General features: G+C 40.7%; 1 protein-coding gene across 1 annotated transcript in view; it reads left to right on the top strand.

The window, feature by feature from the left end:
- The window catches only part of prox1a (prospero homeobox 1a), a 39,604-nt gene extending 29,599 nt beyond the window's left edge, over nucleotides 1-10,005 (top strand). The window contains exon 6 of the mRNA XM_072447132.1: nucleotides 7,929-10,005. Coding sequence (XP_072303233.1) covers nucleotides 7,929-8,114 — 186 coding nt within the window. The 3' untranslated portion in view covers nucleotides 8,115-10,005. The remainder of the gene's footprint in view (nucleotides 1-7,928) is intronic.
- Nucleotides 10,006-18,299: the final 8,294 nt, after the last annotated feature.

Below are 18,299 nucleotides of genomic sequence, written 5' to 3' on the forward strand. Positions count from 1 at the left end.
GCTGGCTGCGCGTCTTGGTATTGGTGCTAGGGTCGAGTGGAGGAGGCATCATGCTTGTCACAGAGCCCGGTCGCAGTCACGCGCGCCGCCCGCCCTGTGTGTGTGTGTGTTTTTGTACTGTAAGTAAGTGTGGCCCAGTTGTCTGCTTAGATTCAACAATGGGCCACGTTAACAAAGACGTAGCCTTCACCGTCATGTGATACTGTGCTCTCGCTCGGTCAGATGATCTATTGTCCTCAGGGTGACACGCGCTAACTTTACTCGGACGCTGCCAAGGAACACTCTTGATTCTGATTACTGTTCAACTTGTCTTCACTACAGCAGTGGAGGAAAGGAACCAAGTGCAAAAGTAAAAGTACTGGACTGAAGTGAAATTGTTCAAGCACCGGTACTGAAGTCATTTTTACAGTGGACACTGTTTACATTTACTTCACTACATTTGAGAGCAGATATATGTATTTTCTACTCCACTAATTTTTTTTAACTGGACTGAAAAGTATAAAACTATTAGGGTTTGAGACCTGAAATGGCCAAGGTGTTTTAATTTCAATCCTCGAGGTTTGAAGTATGGGTCAAATGCAGCGGACACATTCCCCTGCAGGGACAATAAAGTGTACCTTATCCTTAATGCAGGATGTACACTTTTTTGAGGCAGGTGCCATTCGGGATCAAATTAATGCTTCCGGTTACACTGTTGCACTGCAGTGTCCGTATGGGTCTGCAAAAATAATCTGCAAGAAGTCTATTTGTATGGATACCGCAGCGGTTTAACAGGCAGTCTGCAACCAAAATATGTGCCCAACCCATCTTGCATTAGGTGTATACCTGGTGTATGTCACACTTCTACAAAGAAAGACATTTTTTGGACCGTTTTAAGCATTCATTTAACAAAACAAAGGTGTAGTAATGTGAGGCTGTGAGGTCAGTTATGATATGACCTCTTTTTCTTAGAACTTTTCCCCAGGTTCAACTAGAAAGTAAAATTATACATTTAAAGTGAGACAGAAATTGTCATGTATAAAAATAAGACATTTTATGTGTAAAAACAAACAAAATGTCATGGATAAAAAATGGATAAAGCCATGTTTAAATGTCTTGCTTCATTCTGTTGACATATAACTAACACAATAATGTACTGTGGGGATTTTGAATATTTTTTTTTTATTTTGGATATAAGAGCTTACTGAAAATGTGCATAGAAACTCTGCCTAATTTTTTGTAATCAAAACTTAATCAAATCAGACTTGGAATTACAGTTTTTTTTTATTTTGCACCATCTAACAAAATGTTGTTTGGTGCAAGATTGGAAAGTTTAGCATAGCATGTGTCCCCTTAAAAGATTTGTGTATTTTCTTATTTGTCTTGTTTAGTTTGTTGAAACTTTGTTACTCGGACACTGCCAATGAAGCAAATCACAAAACACAGTCAGATCTGAGAAGTGTGACACTGGGGAGGCAGATGTAATGTGTGGTTAGGGGGCCACCGAGGGGGCCACCGAGGGGGCCACCGAGGGGGTAGACACGCAGGAGCGAGGCCAGGACGCAGGCCCTTCCTCTGGGTCACATGCTTCACAAAGACACGGCTTGTGTGGCAGAGGCATTGTCTGAGTGAGAGTGAGATCAGTGAGATGGACAAAAGAGCTGCACAGAAAGGAAACAGATTGAACATGTCCTGGAGGAACCTTCAGTCTGCTCTGCCCACCAGGGAGAGTCCAGGACCAGGCAGAGTCTGGGACCAGGGAGAGTCCGGGCCCATGGAGAGTCAAGGACCAGGGAGAGTCCAGGACCAGGGAGAGTCAAAGACCAGGGAGAGTCCAAGACCAGGGAGAGTCCAGGACCAGGGAGAGTCCAGGACCAGGGAGAGTCAAAGACCAGGAAGAGTCCAGGACCAGGGAGAGTCCAGGACCAGGGAGAGTCAAAGACCAGGGAGTGTCCGGAACCAGGGAGAGTCAAACACCAGGGAGAGTCCAGGACCAGGCAGAGTCTGGGACCAGGGAGAGTCCGGGTCCATGGAGAGTCAAGGACCAGGGAGAGTGCAGGACCAGGGAGAGTCAAAGACCAGGGAGAGTCCAAGACCAGGGAGAGTCCAGGACCAGGGAGAGTCCAGGACCAGGGAGAGTCAAAGACCAGGAAGAGTCCAGGACCAGGGAGAGTCCAGGACCAGGGAGAGTCAAAGACCAGGGAGTGTCCGGAACCAGGGAGAGTCAAACACCAGGGAGAGTCCAGGACCAGGCAGAGTCTGGGACCAGGGAGAGTCCGGGTCCATGGAGAGTCAAGGACCAGGGAGAGTGCAGGACCAGGGAGAGTCAAAGACCAGGGAGAGTCCAAGACCAGGGAGAGTCCAAGACCAGGGAGAGTCAAAGACCAGGGAGAATCCAGGACCAGGGAGAGTCACAGACCAGGAAGAGTCCAGGACCAGGGAGAGTCCAGGACCAGGGAGAGTCACAGACCAGGAAGAGTCCAGGACCAGGGAGAGTCCAGGACCAGGGAGAGTCACAGACCAGGAAGAGTCCAGGACCAGGGAGAGTCCAGGACCAGGGAGAGTCAAAGACCAGGGAGAGTCCAGGGCCACGGATAGTCATAGACCAGGTAGAATCCGGGACCAGGGAGAGTCCAGGACCAGAGAGTGTCCAGGAACAGGGAGAGTCAAAGACCAGGGAGTGTCCGGAACCAGGGAGAGTCAAAGACCAGGGAGAGTCCAGGACCAGGGAGAGTCAAAGACCAGGGAGAGTCCAGGACCAGGGAGAGTCAAAGACCAGGGAGAGTCCGGGACCAGGGAGAGTCAAAGACCAGGGAGAGTCCGGGACCAGGGAGAGTCAAAGACCAGGGAGAGTCCGGGACCAGGGAGATACAAAGACCTTCACTTAGATCAGTTAGAAAGTCAGACCTACCCCAGTTGTGATTATTGTCTTATTTTCCAAACTGGCACAAACAAATAAGAACAGTGCTTAACATCTTTACAGTTTTGTCAATTTGCTATAAAATAAAAACAAAGCAAACAAACAAAAGACATACGGTTATGACCAAACCAAGTCATAATTAGAAAAAAACATGCAAATTTCACACATGCACGTATCGTTGAGATTTTGGGACCTACAGGAACAAACTCTACAGCCTAGCTTTAAGGAGGCCCCAAAGGACAGTGGGGGGACATTTGATTGTAGCCATGTTGCTGCTGCTTGTGTTTTCCTGCCAGGTCTGATCGAGAGAGAGAGGAAGAGGAAGCAGATGCTCAGGAGCTGGCACACAAACGATATGTCCACTCTCAATCCCTCCCTCCCACTTCTCTCTCTCAAAAACATGAAAGAGTTCCAGTATTGTCCTCACGTTAGAAAAATACTCGGCACACTGGCCCTCAAGGCTGCGCTGAACAGCACTGAAATGGACAAACTCTAGCGCGAGGGAAGAACTGAAAGAGATCGCGCAAAGCAATACACAGAATAACTTCGCTTGACGAAAAAGCAATACATGAGATATAGAGGAGCACAACGGCAAAGACAATTGACTGAAACCTTGTAAATTTAGATGGACGTGAATCAGGCATTATTCATCTGAGACCAATCCAAGCATAACAATGGATTTAAAAACCTTATAGAAAGCATTCTAAATTGGAACATAATGCAATTCCAATGAAGATACTTCGATTAGTCACAAAATAGAAAAATAGAAAAAATATGAACATCCAGCGTGCTTTGTCAAAGTAGAACCACTCACTACATATGAGTGAGATCAGAGCCTGATTTAAACTAACAAAAAATAAATAACACATTTGAATTTCTAAGGTAGAAATGTTGGTTGGTGTTATGGTCGCAAAGGGAGCGGTAGTTGTTGTTCTGACTTATTTGCATTCGTGTGCTTTTTACTGTATGTTGGAAATTTTGATGTGAACTGAGCTAAATGCTAAATGCTAGTTATTTGTTTTGGAAAATCTACACCATTTTTACCTATGGCTATTTCAATCATAACGTCATAAGGCGCTGGTACAGCTGGCAGCCCGGTGTAAACGCTCTCTTATGAAATTTCCCCATGTGGGACAATAAAGGAATATCTTATCTTATCTTAATAGGGAAACAGGTCTTTCTTGCACAAATATGTTGCTCTTATGATATGGACGATAGTAAACCTTAAATGCAGTAACGTTTAGTCCAGGGGTCACCAACCTTTTTAGGGTTGAGGGCTATTTTATGAGCACGGAGTTGGTTGAGGGCTACCTGTTCAATTAGTCTAAATGGGCCAATAATTACATTTGTAACCAATTTACATAACTATTAGACTCCATTTTAAAACCCAATCTTAATTCCCATTTTAAGCCTGTGAGTGATAAGAACAATACAATGTAATGGGTTAAACAATGGAAATGAAAGTAAATTAAAGCTTGCACTATTATTCAGACCGATAGAAATTTGATATTATGACATTGATAGTACATATGATTTTTTGCAATGTATATTCTTAGCTCTTTTCCCAGAGTGCATTGGTCTTATTTCAGCACTTCTGCGGCAGGGATGACGAAACATCTCCCTGAAACAGTCACAAACATGCGGATCACAGTACTGAGCGAGCCAAAGCAACAAAAGTATGGGGTCAGGTCAAGGTCGTCGTTCAAGTCCTGCCCTTTTCATAACCGCCCGCAGCCGTCCCACTCCGCTGCTCAAAGAAGCACCTTAAGTCCGTGTGTCTCGGAGCAGGCACGGGGAAAGCAGTTAATGCACTTGCAGCCAAAAACAAGGATTTAATTAGGTTTTGACAGCGGCAGAACGAGAGGGTAAAAGGTGCAGTCGTTTTGCTTTAAGAACATTCACTCAGCTCGGCGAGGCCGTTGTAGTTCAAATTGGCTCAGGTTGAAGGTGCAGACATGTGGGTTTTTAAGATGAGAGGAAATCAAATGTAAGGCAGATCAGAGCGCTGTAATCCAGGAAGAGGAGACTGTCTCAAAAGAGCACATCTTCAAGAACAAGCTCAGGTTTCAATCATTTTGCCTCTTGGTGCTTTCTCAGCAACCGTTTCAAACCAAAGTACAGATCTAGAGGTGTCTTTATCTCTTGGAAACTGTGATAATTAAAAAACAAATTTGTTTTTTAATTATTCACAACAATGATTTAACATAGATATATTTTGGACAATGTTTTTCTTTTGGTTTTCAGGTTATGATAGGGGTGTAAGTTAACGCCTGTAATTAAAACAACAAGAAAAAAGATGCCTCAGAGATGTATATTTTAGCGCTTATATTTCACTGAAAGACTAAAAACAATGTGTAGATTAGAACATATTATATTACTACTATTAAATGTCAACATCAAAATCGGTGTGCAATGTGGTTAATTGTGATCAATCATACTTCAACAGTGTGATTAATCAGATTTTTTATAGACAATAAATAATAGACAGCACTAGTTTTTATACACTCCGCCTCAACAACCCAAGAAAAAAGCCCGTTGTAGAAGCGCTGGGAGGTGAAATACAGTAGTTTACTGTTTACTCTAGCTTTAGCCATTTCTTAGCGACTCAAACTTGGAATTACTAAATGTCTATTTGTGAATTGTTTGGTCTCATTATTAAAAAGTATAGCTCTGCAACAATGTAGATTTGATTTCATAAGTGAACATGACTACACCCATTCATGTTACGTTTGGGTGACGTCAGTTCCTGTTGTACCAGAGCTCTGTCTCAGACACATTCTGTCATTAACAGAAGTGAACCGGTCAGGGGGCCAGGCCAGTCCGTAATAGTTTATGGATCATATCGACGAAATAGATATTGTCACGTTGCTGCCCCTACTGTTAAGTGTTTGCATGTTTTTGCCATGTCTATAGCAGGACAGTGACAGAGGGCCTGATTGAAATAACTATGGTCTCCCGGGGCCGGCTAAAGAGAGAGGGCAGAGAGGAGAACGGCGCCGCACTCGATGGGAGCCGAGGGAACCATTCCGAGCCCATGTGTGGGGCCCATTCATCCAGGCTGCTCAGGCTAACCTTGGCATGTGTGTCCACGCGTGACGGGGGCGCACCCATGCAGACACCCACCTCCCCGTCCGCTGCGTGGGTACTTTGTTTTGGCGCGCACAGGAGCAGCGTGTCTGAGTGAGGAGTCAGCAGCACACAGCAGAGGGAGCAGGTTGTTTAGTGTCTTTGAATGATCTTGCCCCCAGGAGAAAGGGCCAGAAAAGAGAAACGAGTGAACGAGTGTCGCATTGTTCTGTGTCCGACCGCTGAGGACACACACCTACACCTCTGTTTGCTGTCCATGCTTTGTGGCTACATTGACTTCCATTAATTTCTAGGACCTAACCTTAACTATAATCACTACATACTTTACATACTTTCACATATACCACTTTAAAGGTGCTTTACCTATTTTAAACTATTTGCAGTGTTTGTATGTATGTATTTCTCACTTGCGTAATGCATTCAGAGTCTCCAAATTATTTACAGCAATGAGTTTATAAGGGCTTTTCACAACTTTCAGAGGGGGGAGTTCTCACAGGAAAACCAACAAACATTAGCACTTCCGGCACAATAAGTAGATGCAGACAGCACACAGCGGTCTCATGCACACCCTAAGAGAACTGGAGAAAAACAGATTTGAATTTTATTACATGAAAAACGGGTACATTAATCACCTGGTGCACATACATACATATTTACATTGTGCATAGGTATTCAAGGAATGGGAGTTTCTAGAATACCAGAGGACATGATTGCAAATACAATTGGCTAAGGCCTCTTTAATACACCTTGACTAAACCAGGAACAAGCAAAGTCTACACCAAGACTAAACTGGGATGAAGGTAGGACCAAAGCATGAGAAATAAGAATGAACTCACAGGCACAATTCCCACAAAAAGTAATTCAAATTCTTTACATAATGTATATATATATATATATATCAGGGCTGCATATTGAAACATAAACCAAGCACAGTTTTTTAAGTGCCACAACACCTTAATTTAGTCTCAGAACTTTCATTTTAGGTGTGATAACATGTTATTTGTAAGTTATTTGTGGAAAAATCTGATGAAAATGACTGAATGAAAATCTTCCACTTGAAGAAATATGAAACTTTCACAAATGGTTGAATGTCGACTCTATTTAAAACAACTGTTCAAACACACACACACACACACACATACAGGTGCATACATACACACACAACATACAAGCACACACGTAACAGCTGGCTGCTCAAGAGGAAGTGGATAAAGGAAAGAGCAGTCTGGAAACGTACGTTAACAGACCTCACGAATCATACATCACAAGTTTAGTATCACTTTTGTACGATCGAGCCCAAGTTCTGCTTTCAGCAGCACTTGTCCACCACAAGTGTGTTACTGAAAGTGCTGTTAATACTGCTCATAGGAAAGATAATGAATGAATGAATGTCCATGATGAACCTAGATTTAAATTTAGATTTATTTTTCTGTAGTGTACTTTTGTAGTGCAGTTTGTAATACTGTGCCAAATTAAAAAGTAAAAACAACAACAACTTAAAACAGTTGCAGATGTATACAAAATATCCTATTGGTCAGTCATAACTTCCTTCCTCTACCCAACATCCTCATCATTTTCTCCGTTAATAATTAATAATAATTAATAATAATATTTTTTTTACCGTATTCTTGATTTGAGAAGAGACATTTCAGGCATTTCACTGCATGTTACTTAACTGTGTTTTTAATATTGTATATGAGCCCAGGCCCATGTCAAAAATATCAATCTATCAATCTTAATAATATTGAGATATTTACTTAAGCTGTTTCCTTACTGGACAGTGATGTCCCAATGTTTGATCATTTCACTTAAGAGGGCAAACTGTGCATATTTTGGATTGATGAAACCAGATGTTTGTCTTTTCTTTGTTATTTTTTCCCCCCTCATTTTTGCATTGAGTTATTTTTAATCCTGTCACTCATGTGTCATCTGTCTCCTCCAGGTCCCGGAGCGTTTTCTGGAGGTTTCCCAGGTGACTCTTCGGGAGTTCTTCAATGCCATCGTGGCCGGAAAGGATGCGGATCCCTCATGGAAGAAGGCCATTTACAAAGTCATCTGCAAACTGGACAGTGAGGTCCCAGAGGTCTTCAAGTCCCCAAACTGCCTCCAGGAGCTGCTCCATGACTGACTAGGAATGGGGCGGAGAACCTGGACTCTCCATCAAGCACCCAGGCCTTCAAAACTATTCTGAAAAGACTTGGAGGAGAGTGGTTTCAGTGACATGCAGTCGAAATACATTTTGGGCCAGCGCTTGTGAAAGACCAAACAAAAACATACAAACAAGAGATTTTTTCATCCTTCTTGCACTTACAAAAATGTACATTATCTTCATTTGTCTCTGAAAGAAGAGGAAGACGAACTATCACCAGACAAAAACTGAAAATTAAGAATATATTAATCTTTTTATTGTGGATGTTTTTAAGTTACTGGACATATTTTGAAATAAAGTGGCGTTACTGTATTTTTTCCTCCTTTGTAATAAGCTGACATGTGCTCTTCTTGGATCCCTTGGCCAGTTAACGAATACATGTTGAATAGAAAAAAAGCACAGTGACATTCCCACACCCTCACAAACCCTCAAACCCCTCTAGCTGTTGTTTCCACTCTTGTACTGAGATTTTTTTGGTGTTTTGAAAATGTGGCCGCTCTACTCTGAATACCACAAGGTTGCCCCTCTTGCCCCTTGAACTTTGCCTTTGGCACAAATGACAAGTAAACAGCCTTGCCATGATGCAAACTGCATATGATAACGCTTTATCTTCTTTTGAGCACTTCACAGATTTACGTGCAGGACCTACTATAGGTTACTTGATTTGTTTCAGGATATTGGTGACTTTTTACCATTTTGCCTAGTTTGAGCTAAGCAAACAAACTTGATTTGTTTTCTTATTTCAAACATAATCATCTTGAAAACTGAAATGAATATCACAAAACATGTTGAATGTAGTTAGAACTACTCATTAAAATAACCATATTTTGAATATGACAAGTTATATGATTTAATCCAATCAGATATAAATGATTTTCCATGCCATAGAGTGGATTGGGCGCTTTATGATAATGTTTGCGTTTCTTTGTTGAATTTTTGTCATAGCTTGACTAATATGCGCTGATGTTTAGATGTTGTTGGTAAATACGTTCTTCCATTGTTTTAGCCTGAATTCATAATGTGCCATTTAAAAAGGAGAAAAATACAAGATTAACTTTAATTTTTTTGTACTTTGGAATAGAAAAATTGTGGACTCCAAAACAATGCCGTTGTTTATAGGCTAATCATGATTGTTTCTAGCTTTGTGGGGGGCCCCTATGCTAAATGGCATTTGGGGGCCTTTTTGCCAAACCATAAGAGAGTGATTCTTAATGCCTTACTTAGATTATCCAGAAACTTTCAAGAGCAAAATAGAAAATAAAATACAAACAGAATCACATGTATGCTGCTGAGATGAGGCTGTTTGTTCGGCTCTTGGGGCCTCACATACTAGCATACTGGGGCCCAGTATAATGTCCACAGTCCGCTCATGTTTGGCTTTGTACTATCTATATTTCAGAGCGGAATCGAGTTGCTTCTTAAGACCTGGATCACAACCGGCATCATTGGCACAAACAAAAGATCAGCTGTGTTTTAACGAGGCTAATAATAGGCTAAGATGCTTGTGCCCTACAGCCAAATACGTGGAGCTGCCTTGCCCTCCAGTTAGACCCTTGAAGCCCTCAGTCCTCAGAAGTAATCCAGCGTCTTATCGATGTATTCCTGTTCGTCTCGGGGGCAGAGAGGGGCAACAGTGCCAGCCACATCATGTGTGAAGTGTTTAAGGTTTTCACAGCAGAAAAAAAAGAGAATTTGCTGATATTTGTAGCTTGTATAGATGTAATAAATCATTCTGATATTGTTATTTATATTTGAGATTCCTATTAATGTTATTCCAATGATCATTATTATTATTAATGCTTGCTACAGATTTGACTAGTGGTTTACTCATTGTTTATCATCACATGAAATAAATTATTCTTAAAAAATATGCTGTTGTTCTGTGAAAAATTTGAACTTTTTTTAGTTTGTGAATGCATCATTTAAAAGTGGTCCTATAATCATTTGTTTCAGGGGCAGCTTCTATTCTTATTGGGGCCCAAATCAAAACATAGTTTGAAGGCCCCTGTTTGCCAAAACACAATGGAATTTTGCATAATCATAAACAAAACAACTGAGAATTGAGCATAGTTTGAATGTATCCAACTTCCTGTTATGCAGATGACATCACAATTTAGCAGTGAGTGTCAATGATGAGTAATGAAATGTTCTCCTGTAAGAGCTCAAAACACAACTAATATGTTAAATAATGTCCACAGTCTGATAACAAATGTAAAATTATTCACCTCTGCTAAATATCTAGTTTGTGCCTGACATCTAAAAAATAAAAACAATAGGCTACAAAAGCAGATAAACAACAAAACTGCAGCTACGCTCAAATTGATCACTGATAAAGACTTTGGGATCAATGTCACCATTTCTTAACTTACTGTGTTGATGAATTGTGTTGGAAGTGTTTTATACTCCCTCTGCCATCAGCAGACAGCTAGCTAAGCGCTGTACAGTTGGGAAAACAACAGAAAAACGACTTTCAGTTTACATTTTGCCGTATAAAGTTAAATTGAGTGGTGAAAAAAAGCATTTTACACATCAAAATTGTACCAGTACATAACCTCTACAGGGAATATTCTGAGGATTTCACACCATTCAAAAGATAGGATATTTAGTTTTAAACAGTTAATTTCTACTTAATTAGTATGGACAAGTATTCAAACATACTTTTGAGTTGGGGTTTACTTTGGATTATAAATGCTTTATTTCCTTCTTTTGTTGCCCTTTTTTAATTTCCTATGCTCCCACCGGTCCTTTTCTTCTTCTTTTTTTGTGTTGAAATAATAATATATATATTTTTTAAATAATAATAAGTTGTTCATTTCTATATATTAATATATAAAGAGAGCGTGTTTATCCATAGGTTTCAGAATGATGGAAACTATCCTAATTTTCCATCATTCTGAAACCTATGGATAAACACGCTCTCTTTATATATCAATATATCGAAGCAATCTAGTACAAAATATAATACAAAAAATTCTTAGAGGCTGAATTCTCAATATTTAAACCTTTAACACCTTTGTACAGCAGACGCAGACATTGGTAGTACCACCAAGTGTGGAGTGAATGAATAAAGAAGATGCTTCGATAGGTCTGTAACACACAGTGTGTAATGTGTAAATCATTATTCTGCTGTCGTTTAGCATCTTCAGATCCTGTAAATTAAATCATTGCCCTAAAGTAAGAAACATTTATACAGTTCTAATTGCATAATGAAAAAAAAGATGGAGACCAATGCATAATTTTGTTCATACTGTATTGAAACTTCGAGGTTGTTTCATTAAGCAAACTATTAAAGAAGGGGGAAGTTAATGAAGGATGAAGTATAAGAATTTAGTTTTAGCGTGCTGTTTCATCAAGTTGGACAATTAGTTCTTGTAGATCACCTCTACAACAAAATAACATGATACTGCCACTATATTTTGTTATGTTCATATGTTTTCTTTTTTCATGCTTTTGTTCTTTGTTCCATGTTAAAACGTTCTAAATTCCCAGGAAATGATGTGCTAAATCATATGTTATCCACCCATAGGTGACCAGACCATAGAAGTTCATGGCCCAGACAGAATCGCAGACGATCGTCTCCATGCATTCTTTAGGCCCCGCAGTGTTCCAGGCTTGTTGTGGATGAGAGAAGAAAAAAAAATAGAGAAGAAAAATTAATTAAAAATAGTGTTTGACTATCATGAAAAAAAGTGATACAATCACAAAATAACTTTATACTATCATGCAATAACGTGATAGTATCATGTTAAAATGTGAAACTGAAGAAAAACATATATAATATAGTAAACAAAAATAAGGAATACTGGCGGATTTGATTAAAGCACCATTGGCAGCTCTGTGCAGTTCAGTCTTGAAATTATTCCACCACTTTTTCCTCTTTTCAGAATCAGAATCAGAAAAGGTTTATTGCCAGTGTCATTGAACACAGTCTGCAAACCTAGGAACCTGTCTCGGCATTAGGTGCAACATAAACCATGAATAATAAAATAGTAATAATAGCCAGGTCTATAAAGTCAAATATGGCATGCATAAATTAAGAATTTACTACTAACATAAGGTAAAAAAACAAAAATAAACTTGTCTCGGTATGTACACATATATTTACACAAAAAAATTACAGATAATCGGAAATAGTGCAGAAAGTGAACAGTGTGTGAATAGTATTGGTTGAATAATTGTTAAAGTGGCACAGATTTTGGCCACGGATCAACTCTTCCGTTGTAATGGCACTTCAAGTCCAGCGTTTAAATGGAGAACGAGGGAAAAGTCTTGCCGCTAAAAATGTAAAGAATAAAGTAAATTGATGTGTGTAAAATGTCTAATGTTCATGTGACCAACAATTCAACAATGCACCGATTCCCTGTGTAACCCGAAAATGGAGATTATTTTCTCTTAAGACCTACTGTACGTTAACTAATACAACAGGAAGAAGGATAACGTTGTAAGGCAGCGCCCTGACGGGCTTCCGTAATAAGGTGAATTATGCTGACCAGGCCCATGACCAGGCAACACCTTACTTGACAAACCCAGGGTTTGAAGTCCAGAGGGCGGAGCCTATTTCATCAGTTCCTGTCCTCACAGTCAGAGCGGCCGTCTCCAGGCAACATGAGAAGCCTTCAGAGCCCTGCCCGTTTGTACCCGTGTGCGCCACTGGCTCCGGTGCAGCCGACATGTGATCTCTTGTTGTTGTTGCTGATGAATTGAAAAGAGGAGCGCTGCTGTGATTATTGTCAGCACAAAAGCCTCGGAAAGCTGCTGACGCCTAGATTAGCCCGTACAAAGACGGGCGCGCAAAAACACATACAGTAGGTAGGCGCTGGCACAAAGGGACGCGGCCTGTCTGCCCTTGTGGCGCGGGCATCCTTCTCCGTGTCTGTCCTGAGCTTCATTTCGTCTGCCATTGTATCAATCGCAGTTACACTCAAATAGGTATTCAAAAATGTGGGGATATACACCGTTTATATACAGCAATGAGCAAAACATGCTCAGTGGTTTCAAATGCATTTTTTTTAAATGTTGTACCAACCCTGAACTTATTTGAACTGTCAGGGAATATATTTGTGTACCCAGCTGCTGATTCTGATCACACAATGTGTTTCTGTTTTTTTGGATTTTTTTTTATTTATTAATTTATATTTCATTCTTGATATTTTAATTCTAACCTCCGAAACCCCAATAATGATATTATCAAGTGTTTGATATATTTTCCACCTCTATATACATGTAAATTAAATTGTAACAGAATATCAGGACAGACTATTATTATTAGATTACGCTCGGTGGGCCCAGAGTAGGATGAACATCCATGTCCTCAGACCAGGTCTGCAGATTGAGAATGACAGATTGATGATGATTGATGAAAGTTGAAACGTCCAAATTACTAAAAATGAATCTTTTCTACACTCCCAGACGAATGAGGGATTACGCCAACATGTTACAACTTTACACATTTCAACTGGATTTAACTTTTCCTGTAAAAATACAGAGGTATACAAGTGATGGCTTATTTACTTGACGTACCTGATGTTTCGGCGGCAGGACTTCCGCCTTTCATCGCCTTTATCAAATGTTATTCTCAGGCGTGGTCAGTCTGATCTGTCAGTGTCTGTAAGCCAATATAGGGTAAATGCTACTTCGTCTCAATTGATGGTCTATGCGACCGCTTCCTGATTTCAATAGCATTTGCTTTTGGCGCACACATGGGACTCACTTCTGCAGAGACCTCCACGACCACCATAACATCTGATAACATCAGATGTCACCTCTGACGACGTCCTGCCGCCAAATAAGCTATCGCTTGTATACAAATGTCTTATTAGAAGAAAAGTTACATTTATTTGAAAAAGAAGACAGAATTAATTTTCCAATTCTAACTTTAAACTGGATTACTTCCAGAAAGTCAAATAAAAAATTAAAAAAGGTTACGTTGATAAAACTACAGTTTAGTTTTTTTTAGATTCACCATCTGCTTATCTACATGGAAATAATAGATTATGCTTTGCTCGGAATGTTCCACAGTATGGCATTCCCTTGATCTAAATGGCATTTATTCAATGCTTTTATTTCTAAAAAAAATCCTTAACAAACCTTGGGGTGAAATCTAATTATGCCATTTTCTTGAACATATGAGACATTGTAAATAGTATTGTACACATAGATTTGTATTGCCCATGATGAGATCTCTGGAGAAGTCTTACCACGAGGTGTCTGTCTGCGTTATCTTCTCATTTGTGTCTCCACCTGAACTTGCTAACTGCACCATTTGAAAAGCCGACTTACTGACGTGGTACATACGCCAATGTATGAAAATCAAACCTCACAGATATACTCACCATAGGACTACTACAAAAAGGGCATTAGATTGTTCAAGTTCAGCTGCAGAAACATTTTTGCTGAAGTGCAGCTTAGCATGATTTGTCCACGTCAGCAGATCGTGTGCAAGGACAAGATGAGAAGAGTAATAGCCCTCAGGACAAAAGACTCTGTTTTTTACTTTGAACAGGTAAATAAGAAGGTAGAATTTTTTTTCCCCTCGCCCTCTCTCTGTACTTAATGCTCTCCCTTCTCTTTCTCTCTTTTTTTTCTCCTGTCCCTTTCTGTCTTCTCAATAGTTCCCTCTCTCCTCCTTTCCGCTCTCCTGGTCTCCTCCTTATCTCTATCCTCCCTCCCTTCCCTCCCCTTCCATTATTTGCCCCATCTTCTCCCCTCTCTCCTCCATAGTCCTCGTCTCCTCCTCTCTCTGTTTCCTCCCCTCCCTTCTCTCTCTCCCCCTCGCTCCCTCACTCACTCCCTCCATCGGCGGTCTGTGGGCTAATCAAACACCATCTGCCGGCGCTGTCCCCAACCTGTGCAAGCAGCTGCCACGCGCTCTCTTAACAACACTTTTAACAACTGCTCCTCTGCATCTTTGTCTCCACCACCGCTGGCATGCCTCGCCATGTACAGATCCGGCGCGTCAAAAGAAAGGAACATGCCCTGGCCCCTGGCTGAACTTGAGGAGCCCCAAATATGAAGAGCAGGCCAAGAAATAAAATCATTGGAGGGAGAGCAGGATAACGGCGCGGCAGAAGGTACAAACAAAACCATGAAAGCAAAGTGAAAATGGTGATCAGGGGGGAAATGAGCCGCCTGTCAGAGAAGTCTGCACTACAAAAAAGGAAGATCTGAAATGACATGTCTTCAGTATATCAATCGCAGGGAGCACTACAGTATGTAACTTTTCTGGTGGAGGGAACGCCACCCTCATTCATCCTTGTTTGATGAATCGTGTTTAGTAAGTCCTCTCCCTCTGTGCCTCAAAAACACGCCATCCCAAATATTCCGGTTTTCTGTCATACATAAAGATCCATTCTGAACCTGTTTATATCAGCATGTTGGGGCTAGGTTTCTTTGTCTTCCCTATTAAATTCCCTCTACAGCCAGTAGCTGGAGCTCTAACCCAATTCTTGACGTAGAAATCTTTAGACTAAAGTTAAGTCATGTGTGCTTTTTGTGGACATTTTCTTTTAAGTTCTAAAACATGAAATATGCCACAGATCTTACCTGTAACGGCCTGGTAGGATCAGCAGTCTGAGCAGGAACTCACAGACTTTCCTTCGTCCAGTTCCACTCAAGCTCCTTTAGGAGAATCCCAAGGCGTTCCCAGAGAGAGACATAGTCCCTCATGTCTTGGGTCTTCTCTGGGGCATCCTCCCGGTGAGACATGCCTGGAACACCAGCCGAGGGAGAAGTTCAGGAAACTCCAGAACAGATACCCATCTCAGCTAGCTCCTCCCGTGTGACGGAGCTCCTCATCCTATCTCTAAGGGAGCATTCAGCTGGTCATTACCCAAAATTCATGACCACAGGTGAGAGTATGAACCTAGATTGACCGGTAAATCGAGAGCTTTAACTGACTCAGTTCCTTTTCCTCCTTTACCACAACAGTCCGATACAGCGGCCGCATCACTGCAGACGTTGAGCCGATCCGCTTGTCAATCTTACGATCTATCCTTTCCTCACCCGGAACAAGACCCTGAGATACTTGAACTCCTCCACTTGGGGCAAGGACTCTGCCCCCACCTGGAGAGGGCAAGCCACCCTTTTCAGGTGGAGAATTTATTTGGAGGCTGATTTTCATCCCAGCTGCTTCACACTCGGCTTCAAACAGCATGTTGCAGGTCCTGATGTTGTCTTAATGAAGCCATCATCTGCAATATGTTGCACCGAATCACCAAGACAAGTTCCTATGTTTGTGAATTTTGTTTATTGACAATGGCTATAAACCCCCTTCTGAAATAGCAGAGATGAGATGCCGTGGTTCCAAACCGGACACTCTCCAACCTCTGACTGCACCTAGAAATTCTGTTCATAAAAACAATGAACAGATTAAAGACACTAAACTAATTCAATCCGAAAACGCCATAAGAATGCTGTTTTCAAGGTAAAGGTATCTATAATCAAATAAATACAAGATAGAGTTGCTTTATGCCACATTGTGGAACGTTCCAGGCATCTCAATAGACCAGAAAAGTTATGTAGTAAACCTTTAATTCCACACCATTAAAAAAATACCCAAATATAGATTCATTTTCTGATTTCTAGTCATTTCTACAAACACTCCATTTTTTGCAGTGCGCGGAGCTAATGGAGGAGGTAAAGTCTCCCAGCACACGCCAGCGCAAGAACACAATCATCTTAAACTAGCACAGTCACTTTACAATTACAAACTGCACTGCTGTCGCCCGGAACATGCCAAGACATGGTGGAGTGGTGTCTCCCAGGGGCCGCTGGTTGGCGCAGGGCAGATGTTCAGACCAAGCAGGTCTGGCATGCCATCTAGACGAGCTGCCATCTTGGACTCGCCTTTCCACGGACCAGCAGCAAAGGCAGATCAGAGGCAGATCAGCATGTTTTAATCACTCGGATGGAGAAGGAGGTAAATACACAAGCAATGTGGGAGGAATATTTACTACATCTCTGTTAGCATTTCTTCTGTTCTAAGAGGTCCTACATTATGCAAAACGTACTTTGAGTTTGGAATATTCTTATTAAGGTTTATTGTCTTGGCCCTTGTGTTGGCCTGACTCTATATGTCAGCAAGTTGCTCCTGCTAATTTAAGTAATCGTCCACATGTTGATTAATCATATTGCAGTTAAATTAAATATTTTTCCTGTTTATGTGTTATTATGAGACTTTCAGTTGTGATATGCCAAAAGAAACAGGGCGAGGCAAAGTGTTTTGAGGCTGTGACGTTTTGGGTGATTGGGTTCCCATGTTTTTATATACTCCACATAAGCAGAGCATTTCAATTCAAATTGCTCTGTTCAATCCGATCAGTTACATCTATCTGTAATTCTTAAGCATCATTTCATCAGTTCTTAAACATCTACAAACAACTTGCATGCCTTTAAAAACGTAATGTAAATGGATTTGCTGTTTTAAGCTCATTATTATTATATAAATATATAATATTTATATATATATAAATTATATATATATATATATATATATATATATATATATATATTATATTTAATATATTATTATATAATATTATTATATTATTGATTTACTAAAGTGTACAGGACAAATAGGCTTGAGATGATAAACTTAGAGAGACGTGAGATCCTGTTAGTGTGAATCCATGCTGTCTGTGTTGTGCTATGTACTTCTTGTTGTTGTGGTTGATTCTCTCTAATTTATGTGAAGGTTTTGGGGTTTTCCTTTTATTTGGTATCACAATTCATTCTTTGTTTTTAACCACAATTCATGCCACTTGTGTGTCAGTACTAAGGGCATTGAATGGTTTAGACGGTTTCATTTTCCTTTTAGTTCCACACTATTCCCATCATAGTCATTGCTGTGCTATAGTCATGTTTTTAGTCCTTACTGTCCGTCAAAGGTGGCGGGTAGCAAAGTATCTATACTTTGTTACTGTGGGATTACACCAACTTGTAGTATGTTACTGTACCGTATTTTGCGCACGAAAAGGCACACCGGATTATTAAGTGCACCATCAGCTATCTGTGTACCATTTGTACTGGTCCATACATAAAGCGCACCGGACGATAAAGCGCATAAGATAAACAAAACAGATGGATAAGTCAGAGTCAGTTGAGCTTTATTAAACGCGTTCAACTCATTCAGATCAACATTGTTCAACATCAAAACACACTCTGCTA

This window comes from Eucyclogobius newberryi, unplaced genomic scaffold (genome assembly GCF_026437365.1).
Source record: "Eucyclogobius newberryi isolate DKJ021-1_F unplaced genomic scaffold, fEucNew1.0.hap1 SCAF_1, whole genome shotgun sequence".
NCBI lineage: Eukaryota > Metazoa > Chordata > Actinopteri > Gobiiformes > Gobiidae > Eucyclogobius > Eucyclogobius newberryi.